The 14,528-nt window shown below is 37.1% G+C and overlaps 2 protein-coding genes across 2 annotated transcripts; one reads left to right on the top strand and one right to left on the bottom strand.

Moving 5' to 3' along the window:
• Positions 1-7,021: 7,021 nt before the first annotated feature.
• LOC140883384 (zinc finger CCCH domain-containing protein 48-like) lies at positions 7,022-11,237 on the bottom strand. The gene is made up of 10 exons (XM_073289826.1): positions 9,081-11,237; positions 8,800-9,035; positions 8,578-8,674; positions 8,387-8,485; positions 8,205-8,306; positions 7,952-8,098; positions 7,711-7,830; positions 7,562-7,618; positions 7,377-7,474; positions 7,022-7,297 (listed from the first exon to the last, which is right to left on the bottom strand). The coding sequence occupies exons 5-10, from the start codon at positions 8,223-8,225 to the stop codon at positions 7,147-7,149; spliced, it is 594 nt and encodes a 197-aa protein (XP_073145927.1). The 5' UTR covers positions 8,226-8,306; positions 8,387-8,485; positions 8,578-8,674; positions 8,800-9,035; positions 9,081-11,237; the 3' UTR covers positions 7,022-7,146.
• On the top strand, positions 11,185-11,874 carry LOC140878019 (uncharacterized). Its single transcript, XM_073281623.1, has one exon. It carries the CDS (start codon positions 11,185-11,187, stop codon positions 11,872-11,874), a length of 690 nt encoding a protein of 229 aa, XP_073137724.1.
• Positions 11,875-14,528: the final 2,654 nt, after the last annotated feature.

A 14,528-nucleotide genomic window follows, 5' to 3' on the forward strand; every position in this document is an offset into this window, starting at 1 on the left:
CCTGAGCAGCTTTGGCATCCCACCAAAAACGTGCTCGATCTTCTAGAACAAATTCTAGAACTTCCAATTTCTGATCCTCAGTACAATCGAAAGCACGAAAAGTACTCTCGAGTTTAGACATCCAACTCCTCGCCTGTTCAAGATTCTCGCCTCCCACCAAGGGTTTCGGTCCTACTTGCATGAATTTATTAATAGAGTAGCGAAGTCTACCCTCATGATGACGATGTTGATCATCATGATGGCGGTGATGACGATGATGATGACCACCTCCCTGGCCAACACTACCGTGACTCTCGTCAGCCATATCCTGAAAAGAATTGCACATTAAAATCCCAAATGCGCAAGAATTACTCAAAACTAATTCTTAATCCCAAGTACTAATCCCAAAATCTAAGCATGCTCTGATACCAAAAATGTAGTGACCCTACATGAAATCACCTACTAACTGACAACTAATAGCATGCATTAAACTTAATACAGCAAAATAACTTAACAGAGTAAAACGTGCGGAAATAAAACCATAAATTACATATCAGCTTAGTAATAAAATCCAGACTTATATCTGTAGTGATACAACCAAATTGAACACTTAAACAGTAAACATTATACAGCTATATCGAATCCTGCTGTATAATAAAGTCCTCAAGGCTCCTGCTCCCTAGTCCTGCCTTGAACTACCAGCTCCGTCCATCCTGCGACATGCCCCATGAAATAGGGTGTCCAAGATAACAACTAGGACGTGAGCGCTAACGCCCAGTACATAAACATGAGTACACGTAAATATATGATGCATGCAACATGATGACTGGTAACGGGTCATCCGAAAATCATGCTAAGTACCAGCGTCACATGAGTGCTGTCACCGTACGGATCAATCTCTGGGTGCAACCACACTCGTCTAGTACACCAGATTAGACAGACATAAATTCCTCCACCGTCGCGGTACTCTCAGTGACAGACTATCGAGTATAGAGCTGAGCGGCTCTATAGTCAGGTATAACAAGGTATAGGCTCAACGTGTATATGCACATGACATATGAATATAGAAAGCGGTAAATCATATATCATGCCATATAATAATGCCAAATAAATGCAACATATAAACATGTATACTCGCTGGCAATCTCAGTCAATGTGTACGTACCTCTAGGCTAGTTCAAGTAAAGTAGGATCCTAGGTTCCAAGCCTATATTCAAAAGTTCACCGTATCACTACATAAATTCTATAAGCCTTAACTAAGCTAATAAGTACTTTCAAAACTTAAACAGATTCCCGGACCATACCTTCGTCCGTAGTTAGCCCTTTGGAGTCGCTAGTCCCGGATGACTATAACCACACCTTGGTTATTCCAGAACCTCTATTATAACCGATAGGGCCCTCAAATGTATATGTCACATTATATAACTGTAGAAGGAAACTCGGGAATTCGTATTTCAAAATGAAATCGAACGAGCCCTATTTATAGGCAAAATTCCCGGCCAGGATCGGAACTTCCGATTTCGGGATCGGAGCTTTCGATCCAGCTCATTGCGTGCATGCAGGACACGCCAGGATCGGAACTTCCGATCCGACGATCGGAGCTTCCGATCTCACCCCCGATCAACACTTGTCAAAACTCGCGGCTGAGTCATCGGGCAAAGCTGGCAGCTGGAGATCGGAACTTCCGTTCCAGGATCGGAGCTTCCGATCTCTGTGCTTCCGATGAGCTTCCGAAGTGGCTAGGATCGGAACTTCCGATCTGGGTTCGGAGCTTCCGATCCGGCCCAAAGTCAAAAGCCCATAATCTCTTCCAAAGTCCAATAACACGCCGAAATTGATTAATTACCAACCCTTAATCATGTTTAACATATTATTATCTTAAAATGGAATCTGGGTTACTACATTTTGTTTGGACCAAAATGTTCTTGGTTTCCAAGAACTTTTCATTCTCTTATTATAGGAATTATTTCTGAATTTCTTCCTTTTAAATCCCTGTGATCTGTTTTCAATGATTTTTGGAAGATCATTTTCTTTAAAACATAAAGGTGTACGTTTATCTATACCCCTTATTTTCTTGTAGTTCTTTTGTAATGCTGCCATATGACACCATTCTGCCAATTTTCATTTCAAAAAGGATGCGCGTCTTGCCAATGTATCAAGATTACCTGAAACGTATTCTTTAATCAACATTTCTCTCCAGGGACTTGGCATTTGTAAGACCCGAAAATATTAAATTATTAATTATGGGATTTGAGAATTAAATTCCATATTTTGGGTAAATATTGATTTGAGAAGTTATGGAAATTATAGATTTAATTTCTGAGCCGAAAATATTTAATTTGAGAATCTACGGATTTTGAGAATTAAATGCCGGAAATTATTAAATGAAAAGAATAAATATTCGATTTGAATATTTATGGAATTTAAGATTAAATTCCAAGTTTTGGGAATTAATATGATTTATTTCGAAGATGAAACCCGATCAGAGACTGATTTGAAAATTATCGAAGTTGCAAGGGCTGAAGTGCAAAAGGCCAGGATTATTTAATTAATCCGAATTTAGTTAATTCTAATCCGAGTATATTTAATGTGGGAATATTTAGAGTTTCGATTTAAATTTAATATTCTTAAATTATTTTGGATTGAAATTGAATTAAAAAGAAGGCCGAGGACTGAATTGCAATTTACGAAGTCTAAGGGGCTAAATTGCAATATCACCTAAAGTTATCCGATTTGATTAAGATGAATCAGATTTCATACGTGTAGGAAGATGATATTCTTCAGAATTTTCAGAACAGAGGTCGAGATCCTCTTCCTTTCATTTGATTTTCGATTTTCGAAACTCCGTAACTTTTGATCCGATCGTCCGATTTCGATTCTGGAAGTAGTTCTGGAATCCTTGCGACGAGGGCTTCGATCTCGTGTAAGTTTTTATGTATTTCGATATGTTTTGAAGATCAAAATTTGGTAGATATCAGATTATGAGTTTATGTATGCGTTCTTCAACTTGTATACATTCCGATGTCGAAACCGAATTGACGAACGACTATTGTTTGTATTAGCTATGATTTCCAGCGGATGTTTAGAGTTGTATAGACTATGATCTTGCTGGTATGATGATTATGATGGGATTATATAGCTGATATATGATGTACGAATGATTGGAATAGTTAGAAATGATTTCGATATTATGTCGATTACCTATTTTCAGTCGCTACGCCGTCGATTGATGTTTTGAGACCGTTTCGATAGCCGGTGATTGAGTTGAGATGTTATGTGAGATGTTCCTGATGTTGTAGTATTTTTATTCTTCATTTCAGCCTTGATAATAGGTGACGATTCGAGATTGACGACTTTGAATCGAGGAAGGAATTGAAGAAGGTTTGAAGTGATATGATTGATTCTATAATGATGATTTTGAATCGATGTTGAAATGATTGAATAGAATGAAGTTTGATTTGAATGTTTGAATTCTATGTTTCAGATTTGAAGCGCTCAAAATAGAAGAAATATAAAGGTATAATGACGACATCGCGAGTCAGGGACTTTGAAACTCAAGAACGACTATTCTTGAGTTATCCCGCCGAAATCACATACGTATTTATTTCTTTGATTAGATTTTGGTGTTGTCGATCCATCACAGGTAGTGGATCTTTGATTTCAAGTCGATATGATTGTGATATGATGATGATATGAATTGATTCTATGTCGAGGTCGGAGGACGACCTTATTTTCGAATCCGGAATGATTTCGATAGATGGATATCCATATCAAGATCGGTTACGAATCTTGATGGCAACGACGATATATGAATCAATTCTTGATCGATCGATTGAAGCGTTATTTACTTTATTTGTTGAGTCGATTATGATATAGTTGAATTGATTTATTTAACGCTTTATATGTCGCTTATACTGAGATGATTTCTCACCGGAGTTTATCCAGCTGTTGTTTTATTTTGTATGTGTGCATTACAACAGATTGGGCAGGAGCTTGTCAAGGATGACATTGACAGCTTGGGAACGAGACTTAGCACGTGAGGACTCGGGTTTTAAGATGAAGAATGATAGATAGATAACATCAAACTTTTCATGAAACTTAGGATCTTTGAAGCTCATTTTTAAGACTTAGTATAGCTTGTAGTTTCATACTTTTATGTTATTCGTTTGATGAATTGAATGCATGAATTATGCTTGGAACTTTGTACATGTATATATGCATGTTCTAGCATTGACAAACCATGATTTGAATTGGTTGGAGTTGGTTTTGAATTGATTTGAGTTGTAGATGCATTGGTTCAGTTTTTAACTTGAAAATCTGAATTTTATAGCAGGGCACGGACCCTGTACATGCCTCCGTGCATGGGTCCGTGTATTTAAATGCCTGCAGATTTTTGGAAAAACAGAAGGCACGGACCCCGGACGTGCATCCGTGCATGGGTCCGTGTGGTCTGATTTAAACCTGAGACATGGCTGTTATGTGCTTGCTCGAGCGGTTGATTTAAGCCGCCCGAGCGAGACATTGAATTGTCAAACCCGAGAGTTTAACTCTAGGCACGGACCCGGGCATGAAGGTGGCACGGGGTCCGTGTCCAATGTTGAATTTTTAAGGCTGTGCAGATTAATGCACGGACCCGAGGCCGGACATGGGCACGAGGTCCGTGTATATTGAAAAAAAAACTTTATGGGTATGACTTCTTGTTTTTTTTTTAACTTGTATGATTAATGATAATTAATTATACTTTGCCCTAAGATGAGATTAGCAACCCGAGGTCCCCACAGCATTTTTGTGAAAAATAGCTGAATAGCTACATTTTCCTCGACTCCTGAATTCCATCTGTATTTAGTGAATAACATAATGTATTCATCAACTAAACAGATATCATGTAACTCGAGGCTATACAGAGCTTGAGTATATCTTCTCTTTTTCTCTGTATCTTGATTATTGAAATAGTCTACCCCTATGAATTGTGCTTTAAATAGGGTGGCCATTCTTCCTCCAATCTCGCTGAGGGATTCTCCTGCTAAGATTGATTCCTTAGTTTCTGGCATAGTCATCACCCAAGCGATCTTGACAGATCCCATTAGACTCATTTCTAGAAGTTTAATGAATCCTTCTTTATTGAGATCTAATGTTTCTGCTGCTATTCTCATAGTTGATGTCCAATCATCTATGAGATCTTCTCTGTTTTTGAAGTTCAGAACATCAAGGTTTAACATAACCCCGTAAGGATGTATTGGATATAAAACAGTTTTTCTGTAAGGAGTTTGATGGAGTGGAATTTTACTTCTTCTTGATTTGGTTCCTGCTGGATGTGAATTTTCTCCAACCTGGAACTCACTATGTGGTTCTTCTATTTTAACCACATATCTTGAGGGATTCCCTATGGGTTGTTCACCCTCAGAGGAATTCATTTTTAGATCTACTACTTTGAGATTCGCAAAAGAATCCGCAAGATCTTGTAGATCCTCGAGATTTAATCTTTCTAAAGTAGTCATCAGATAGTGTTTTTCTCTGATACTGCTTTTATAAGATTAATCATCATTTCATCATCAGTTAAAGGTTTTTGAACCATTTTGGTTTTACCTTTCTGATGTAACAACGGTTCGGTACCAAATGAGAGTGGTAACCTTCCTCTTGTATTTCCTTTTCTAGAACCAGAAATGTGTTCTAGATTTATGATTTTATTTTGAAGATCCTTTAGAGTTCCAAGAATTTCTTCTTGTTTCTTAAGGATTTCTTCAATTTTCCGAGGTATTTCATACAGTTGATTGCTGTAATATTGTACCGTCTTTTGAATTTCTCTAAGATCTCCGGAGAGTTTAGAGGAATCTGGGGTAATCTCTAAAAATTGAGAGTTAGAAATCATCTTTCTTTATCTCTTCAAAATTGAGAGCATTAATCACAACCTGTTGTAAGTAATCTATTGTGAATAGATTAACTCGTTTATAGGATTTCATATGAATAAAATCCTCTTAATTCAAACCTTCGTTTGAAGTCATCTTTTGTAAAAATATTCTCCTCAACAAAGAAAAATATGAATTAACGAATAATATTACGTCTGAATAATTAACCTAAAGTCCTGATACCATTTTGCGGATAATTTTTTATACTGCAAATGAGCACAAAATCTCCAGATTCAAGCATAAAACCTATAAATTTTAAGCATAAAACATATAGATTTCAAGCATAGATTAGCATAAATCCAATACAAGAATTAAACATTAAAATATTCAAGTTTCGTGATCCTAGGGAGTTATAGTAAAGAATCTTTTGGCTAGGAAGTTATAATAAAGTTAGAAAGGATATTAGAGATTTTAGGACAATTTACTCTTATCAAAATTATGATAATATATTTTAAAGTGTAAACAACATAATCTTTAATTTCGACAAGAAGTTAAAAATCTGAATATTTCTAAACTTTATATTTTTTTTAATACTAAATCATTTTATTTCATGCACATATCCAATTAAGAGTTTTAACACAGTTTTGTTTTCAAATTTTGTTCCTAACAAAAAAAATTATAACGCAAGACTACAATAAATTTTCTTTCGCAGATATTGGAGAATTAATTGGTTCAACTAATTCATAAATTATAACGTATAAATCAAATAATTAAGCTTAAAAAATATTCTACATCTGTTTTTTTTCCTAATATTTCGATTGAAAAACAAAAGAAATGTACCAGATTCAAATGTCTTCTTTAATTATATAAGAAAATGGGAAAATTGTTTTTTTTTCCTATGTCACTTTTTGATTTCGGTCCTTTATATTTTCAGATTTTAGTTTTAGTCCGCTATCTTTGTTATTTTGGCAATTTTAGTCTTTTTTCCGATATGACGCTGATGTGGCACCAATGCAGTCCGAAAAAAGTTTGACAAATATTCTCTATGATTCCAATTTAAGTATTTATTTATTTATAAAAAAGTGGAGTGAGATTTTTCGAATGGCAGGCCTCAGACAATCTATTTTGAGTCGATTAAGTTTTGATTGACATATTTGGATTTGCCAAGAACAAACGAAAAACCAAGGAATAAATAAATCATTTGATTTTAGCAGAGAATTCTGCACTAACAAAATTGATTCTGTACAATTACAATAGTTTTCTCTAGCAAAATTGATTCTGTACAATTACAATAGTTTTCTCTAGCAAATCGGATCAGTTGTCAACAAAGAGCCTCCATTCTTCTGTTTGAGTCATTGCAATCTGCAGACGGTGAGATCCCCGTGTCATCGCCGACGAAAACCAACCTATCAACGCCGGTTTCAACAACTTTGGCTTCCCCTCTTGTAGATATTCTGCCTCTTTCTTCAAATCTGAAGCCAAGATTAACGCCCATTAATTAAGTTAATCTCTACTCAAGAATGAGCTTGTTTCATCGTCAGTGATACTTACGAAGGCAATTCATAGAGGCCAACAGTGCTATCATTGCACAAGCAGACAAGTATAGGCTTCTCTTCCACGTCATGTATACCCCGGATGGCAAGAAACCCCTGACGTTACAAAATGAGAATATTATAAAACACCAATGTAAAGCCAAGAGACTTCGCAATTTTGGTTTCACAACCATTTAAACTTACTCGTTCTTTGAGATCACACACGAATTCTATAATCTTACTCCGAGTCTCACCCCAAATCTAATGAAAACAAAAGAACGTCAAATAACCAGCCAAATAACCTACTGTCTGAAGCAAATAACATTGAGTCATTGACAACAAGATAGCCAAACCTTTAGCGTGTTGTCCAGAGAAGCAGATAGCAGATAGCGGTCCCAACAAAGGAGAGATGTCACGTCTCCGGTGTGCCCACTTAATATTTGCACACACTGCAAAGTTTCAAGGTTCCAATCCTGGAATGACATGTAAACGAGATGAGTGAACATGAGCCTATCAAAATCCATTTGTCTAACGAACATGGATTCCTACCAAGCACGCAAACATGAGCCTGTCAAAATCAGTTAAGAAACGTACCCTTGTGTTGTGGTCCTTGGATCCTGTATAGAGGTTCTTACCCCCTATAGTAATTGAACAAATAGCACCATTGTGCCCCATCAGGGTTGCAGTTGGTATAGGGATATTGGCCTTTGGATCCCATTTCCAAACCAAAATGGTACCATCCTGCAGCCACGTGTAGATAGATACAAGCAAACATGCTTAAAAAATGACCAACATATGCTATAAATACGGAGACATGGGTCGAAAATAGAATGTCCCCAGAACATACCTCTATGCCCGCAAAGAGCATATCCTTATCAGCAATCAAGCATTGAACTTGCCCAACAAATCCATTGAGAGTAAACTCGGCTTGGGTTTGGAAGTTCCAGGCCTAGACCAAAGAAAAAACAACATTAAAACTATGAGGTAACTTAGATGGCATGAACAGATGGTGATAAAACTGTGACGAACCACTCATAACTTCACCGAATTTGGCAATCCAACAAACACCCATGGACCTTCATGGGTCAAGCACCCAACATCGCCATCAATATCAACAGAGCCAAGACACTGCATCGAGAAAGAATTACCGTACAGATATATAATAGAAGCCCACTGTTCCATGTAAATGGTAAAGTACAAAAAAATAAAAATATTTTAACCTAACCACTGTTGCAGTCCCAAGTGCGGATACATTTATCCTTGCCAGCTGAGAATAGCTTTGTCACAGCTAGAAGGAAGAGCAACTCCAGAGATGGCCTGTGTGACAATCCAATATACCAGCAATTACTTTTCAATGAAATCCATTGAAAACATGGCAAACTCACTAGAAATGGACCCGGATTTCAAAAAACTAATTTAAAAATTGTAGATATAAAAGATACCTTATCATGGCCTTGTAATTTTGTCACCACCGTCATCCTAAACCACACATCCAGGAGTGCAGGTCCTTGCACTTGTCGCCAAGGACGCAATTTCCAGTAATCCAATATTTGCATGGCTTTGGCCGCACTTTTTCTACACTTTTGATTTCAGACTCAGCTGTCTCGACATTCGATACCTTCTGATGAGTCTGTTGGCCTCTATTTCCATTAGAGTTCTTTCTTTCAGATTAAGCTCTCTTGACATTCGAAACCTTTGGCTGCACTTTTTCAGCTGTCTGGACATTCGATCCCTTCTGCTGAGTCTTTTGGCCTCTATTTCCATTAGAGTTCTTTCCTTCATTAGCTGAAACAATGCCTTTTTTGGCACTGCAGTAGTTGTGATTCTTCCAGGTTGATTCACTGCGGCCGTAGGATGGATTTTGATGCTGTGGTTGTGGCGGTGGCGAGTCTCTGTGCATTAATCTGCAGGGATTTCGGTTGCATTTTCCAGCCGACCAAAAGGAGCATACTTGGTTTTTCACACTCTGCCCCTCATGACGATAAAAAAACTGAGCATCTCCTTGTTGTCTTGCTCGCCATTACAGTATACTAAGCCAAAACAAAACAAAACATGAATCAAAATCTTAGCGGACTACTCCAACAGCTTGTGCCATAAACTCTTTTGCTACCACAACATATATCAATCAAGGGCAACAGCATACTCAGGAACATCTGTAAGAACCACAGCTGTTTCCACCAGTCACTCCACAATAGAACAATAACCCATCCTACATTGTTTCCACCGGTCACTCCACAATAGAACAACAATTCATCCTACATCCGTTGACACCAATCCCAAACATTCCACGGCCAAGGTATTGGCAGATGATCCATCTTTTGACAACTTCTTCCATATAATCAAAGCCATGGACCATGATCAGAAATAAACCGGAAACCCATGACGTGATCTTAACCCTAGCCAGTGCCCAGAATATGGACAAAATAAATCAGAAAATCAAAAAAACACATCAAGAACCCGAGATTTTGGTTTCTTCAAATCACAGTCGGAAAAATTCACATCGTCGATTGAACAACACACCAAGATTCAGTAACCAAACCTAGCTAATTTTAATAAACAATCTCTTAAACACATGATCCTCCACTTTCCAAAACAAAAATCGCCTCCACGACAAAGCCGAAGGATATGAACCCGTCATCGTAGAGAAATTAATCGTCAATTCTTGAACACGGATAGATTGCGACGATTCCAGTACCGATTAAAATTGAAGAAAATCAAAGAAGAAGGCTTGCAAACCTGGAGAGATTGAACCGTAGAAACTATTGGTGGATCAAATCGAAAACCTAACAGAGTCTTGGATGATTTGGCCTTTGGGAGAAAAGAAAACGATGAGTGAATCAAGTTCCAGCCACGTCTCACCACTTCCTTGCAGTCATGTTCAGTAATCCAGTGTGGTTCAAACCTTTTCAAGTTTGAATAAGATCGTACAAATTGTGGCTGCTCGCGAAGTTCGATTATAATGGGCCTATGATCCGAGTGATAAAAATCCAGATTATGTGCTTTAGAAGCTGGATATAACAGTCTCCATTCAACATTGGCCACATACCGATCCAATCTTTCAAATATGATATTCTCCGGTGATCTCCGGTTGACCCAAGTGAAGAATTCGCCGTCTGCATGAAGGTCTTGAAGCGAGCAGTCGTCTAGAGTTTCTCTAAACGCCCTGGTTTGAGATAAAGGCCTCAAGTTACCACCATATTTTTCTCCATCAAAACATATTTGATTGAAGTCCCCACCCACGAGCCATGGAACACCTCTAAATTCCGAAATATTATGTAATCGACGTAATAGTGTCCAAGATAGATGTCTATTACAAGCCTCCGGATTTCCATAAAACCCAGTAAACCTCCACTTTTTCTCCCCATGTTTAACCAAGCTATCAATATGACCAGAAGTATACGAGTGAATAGAGACTTCCAACGGGTCTTTCCACAAAAGAATCAGCCCCCCACTACGGCCCTCACAGTTTACGACAAACATACCAGAGTAACCCAAAAACTCTCTATCCCTCTTACGTAGACACAACAAGAAGATATACGAATCTGGATGTTTGATTCAAAAGGGAAATACACGGTCCGTGATGGTTATAAGGTTGCGGTTGGTTTTTATTCTCCTCCTTTGAACAGCTCTAAACACCATTTGAAAGGCTGGCGGAAATTTCTGTGGTCATTGGCAATTCCTCCAAAAGTTAGGATATTTTGGTGGAGAGTGTTACATGATATCATTCCCACGGCATGGAACCTCCTATCACATCATGTTCCAGTAGACGCGTAAAGCCTTGTTGGAAAGAAACACACTTCTGGTCTATATTAAAACAGATGAGGAACATGGAGATTACTGATATATTTTTTTGGATGAAGGATACACTTAGCAGGATGGATTTTGAGAAGTTTGCTATGAGGACTTGGGCAACTTGGAGTCAGAGACTAAAATTGGTGCACAATTCAAAGGGGAACTCGAGAGATATTAATGTGGAATGGAGTGAAAAACTTTTATATGATTTTCATAATGCACGCATGGCACTAAAACTTGACAGTATGGGGGAGGTGAGCAGATCATCAGATAAATGGGTTGCTCCGCCTGTTAACAGCCTTAAATTGGATGTAGATGCGGCATATAATGAGAGAGCTAATAGCTATGCATATGGTGGGATAATTCGTGACCATGGTGGCCGCCCTGTTCTGGCTTTTGGAAGGAAATTAGATAAGCCTCAATCCGTTACAGTTGCTGAACTTTTTGCTATTAAGGGTGGATTAAAGATTGCTCAGGATTTTGGTATTCTGGTGAACCAAATTACTTCTGATTCCCTCCTTGCAGTACGAGCAGTTACTGGCTTGGAAGAGGATTTTAGCTATGCAGGCGCAACTGCTACAGACATTCGATATCACATGGCGTCTCATCATAATTTAAATATTACTCATGTACGGAGATCGGCGAATTCGATAGCTCATTCGATCGCTGCTTTTGTTATTTCTTCCTTATCTCACCTTGTATTGAATGACTTCTCTTTTCAATAAATTACAAGGGATTTGCTGTCAAAAAAAAAAACTACCTTGAAGAGTCGAGTGCCGCTGTATATATATATGTCTTCTAATCCTAATCAAATATCTTTATTTAATTTAAATTTTAAAATAACTATATACTTGTAATAAATAAATATTTAAAGTTCTTAATTACTATCCTAGCCAAAAGAGCCTTATAAATTATAATCAAGAGTGATTAAGAATTTTATAGTATATATATATTTTTCATATTTTTAAAGTAAAATATGTCTAATTTGAGAGATATATATCTTGTGTGACAGTCTCACGGATTTTACCCAAAGGTCAACAATGCACATGTTCACAATAAAAATTAATATTTTTGACATAAAAATTATAAATTTTCACGGCCTACTCAAATAAAAAAAATATATCTCATACAATTGACTCGTGAGACTATTGCACAAGAGTATTTGTTTATTTTAAAAAAAAATTGATTCAATTGAATAAGTTTTTAGAGTTTAATTTAAAAAAACTTATTTTGTTAACCTGAACAATTTCTTTGTATTATATGTGTTGGAGATCAAACCCTAATAGTTTCGGTGATAACAAGTCAAAACAAAACCAAGTAATAAAATAATCTAAGGGCTAAATCTATTCGGATTCTTCCAGATCAAATGTCCGAGATTTCAAGCGGATCAAATATAATGCCAGATCAAAATGCAAGATATTCGGATAAACCAATTCAAGTATAAATTGCCAGAACAAGTGTCCGATATCCAGATCAATCAAGAAGACTCTCAACGGATTTTACAGATCGATCTAAGACAGATCTAACATGCTTTCAACCAGATCAAAAGCTTCACTTCAAAGTAACCGTTGCTGAGATTGTTGAAGAAAAGACAAAATCATTTAATGATATTTTGAATGTTAATCTGCCTCCATCAAAGTCAAGATTTGTGAGCTATTTATTAAGATATGTTGGCGGCTATCTATCAGAGATTGATTGGCGGCTCATCATCAAAAATTGTTGGCGGCTCACCGGCTACTTTTGAAGATTAATATAAATACTCAAACACTTAAAAGATTCAAATACGAGACCAAGAGTGAAAAACACAAGCTATCTAAATCGAAGTTCATTAAAAAAGTCTTCACTCAGCATAACTCAGATACCCACATCATCAGATAAGAGTCTCGATATTCTGAGTTAGAAGATATTTTCAAGATCGATCAAACTTCAAAGGAAGCATATACGAAATCGATCCAGATCAAAGTCACTCATAGCTATCCAGATCAAAACACCGAAATACACTCTGTAGTTGTACTGTATAATTCAAAGCAGGAAGTTCGATTTGCTTCAAGAGAAAGTATTGCTAGGAGTTTCTCTCAAAGGATTGATTGGAATGGATTTGTACAAAGCCTTGTATAAATAAAAGTCTTCTAGTGAAATCCTTCTGGAAACAAAATAAGGGGTGACGTAGGAGAATTCATCTCCGAACATCCAGAAACAACTTTATCCATTTATTTACTGCACTTACTTTACCTTATCTGCCTTAGCTTTACATATATTCAATCTGCAAGAAAGATTTCTTCCGCCTGTTATCTTTCAGATCTTTCGAGCAGATCAAAAGTTTTAAGCAACAAAAACTTCTGTCTGATTTTAACAAATCAGATCGAAGACTCTTTAAATTTTAAAATAGTGTATTCACCCCCCCTCTACACATATTTTTGATCCTAACAAGTGGTATCAGAGAGGTTCTTGCTTATCACCTGAATCTTCTCTTAAACTATGGCATCTTTAGCTATGACATCGTTTAGTAAAATTCCTATGTTCTCAAAAAAAGATTATGATGACTGGAAAATTCGTATGCAGACACATCTATCAGCACTGGATGATGACATGTGGTTCGTAGTAATAGATGGACCAATGAAGATTATAAAAGTTAATACTGCAGTTGCTATCACTGAAGGTGCTCCACAGATGATAGAAAAGCCTCGATCTGGATGGACTTCTGAAGATAAGCGGAAAGCCAATCTGGACAATGTAGCCAGAGACATACTATACAAAACTCTGGACAAGAACATGTTTAGCAAGATCAAAAGCTGTACTACTGCCAAAGAAATATGGGAAAAACTCACCCAACTATGTGAAGAAAATGATCAAACAAAGGAAAACAAACTCATGGTGGCTATTCAAAAGTTTGATAACATAAAGATGAAACCAGGAGAAACAATGAATTAATTTGATGAAAGATTCAGCAACATTATGATCGAGCTAAATGCACTCGGAAAAAGTTACAGCAACCGTGAAGTAGCACTCAAAGTCATGAGAACTCTTCCACGAGAATGGGATGTGAAGACAGTAGCAATGAGAGAATCCAAAGACCTCAATAAGATCGAACTACATGATCTATTTGCAGATCTCAAAGTTTATGAGTTCAAGCTGAGAGTTCGAACTGAGGAAGACACATCAACATCACAAGTTACTAAAGCTCTCACTGCATCAGATGAAATCCCAGCAATGAAAACCGCAGAACAAATCAGTAGTGATGCAATGTCACTATTTGTTAAGAAGTTTGGAAGATTCATGAGGAAGAATCACAATAATTTCCAAAGAACAAACAGATCAAGCTTCAAACCAAAGGAACCAGCTGAAGAAAACCGAGCTTGCTACAATTGTGGAAAAGAAG

This window comes from Henckelia pumila, chromosome 2 (assembly GCF_033568475.1).
Source record: "Henckelia pumila isolate YLH828 chromosome 2, ASM3356847v2, whole genome shotgun sequence".
Taxonomy (NCBI): Eukaryota; Viridiplantae; Streptophyta; class Magnoliopsida; order Lamiales; family Gesneriaceae; genus Henckelia; species Henckelia pumila.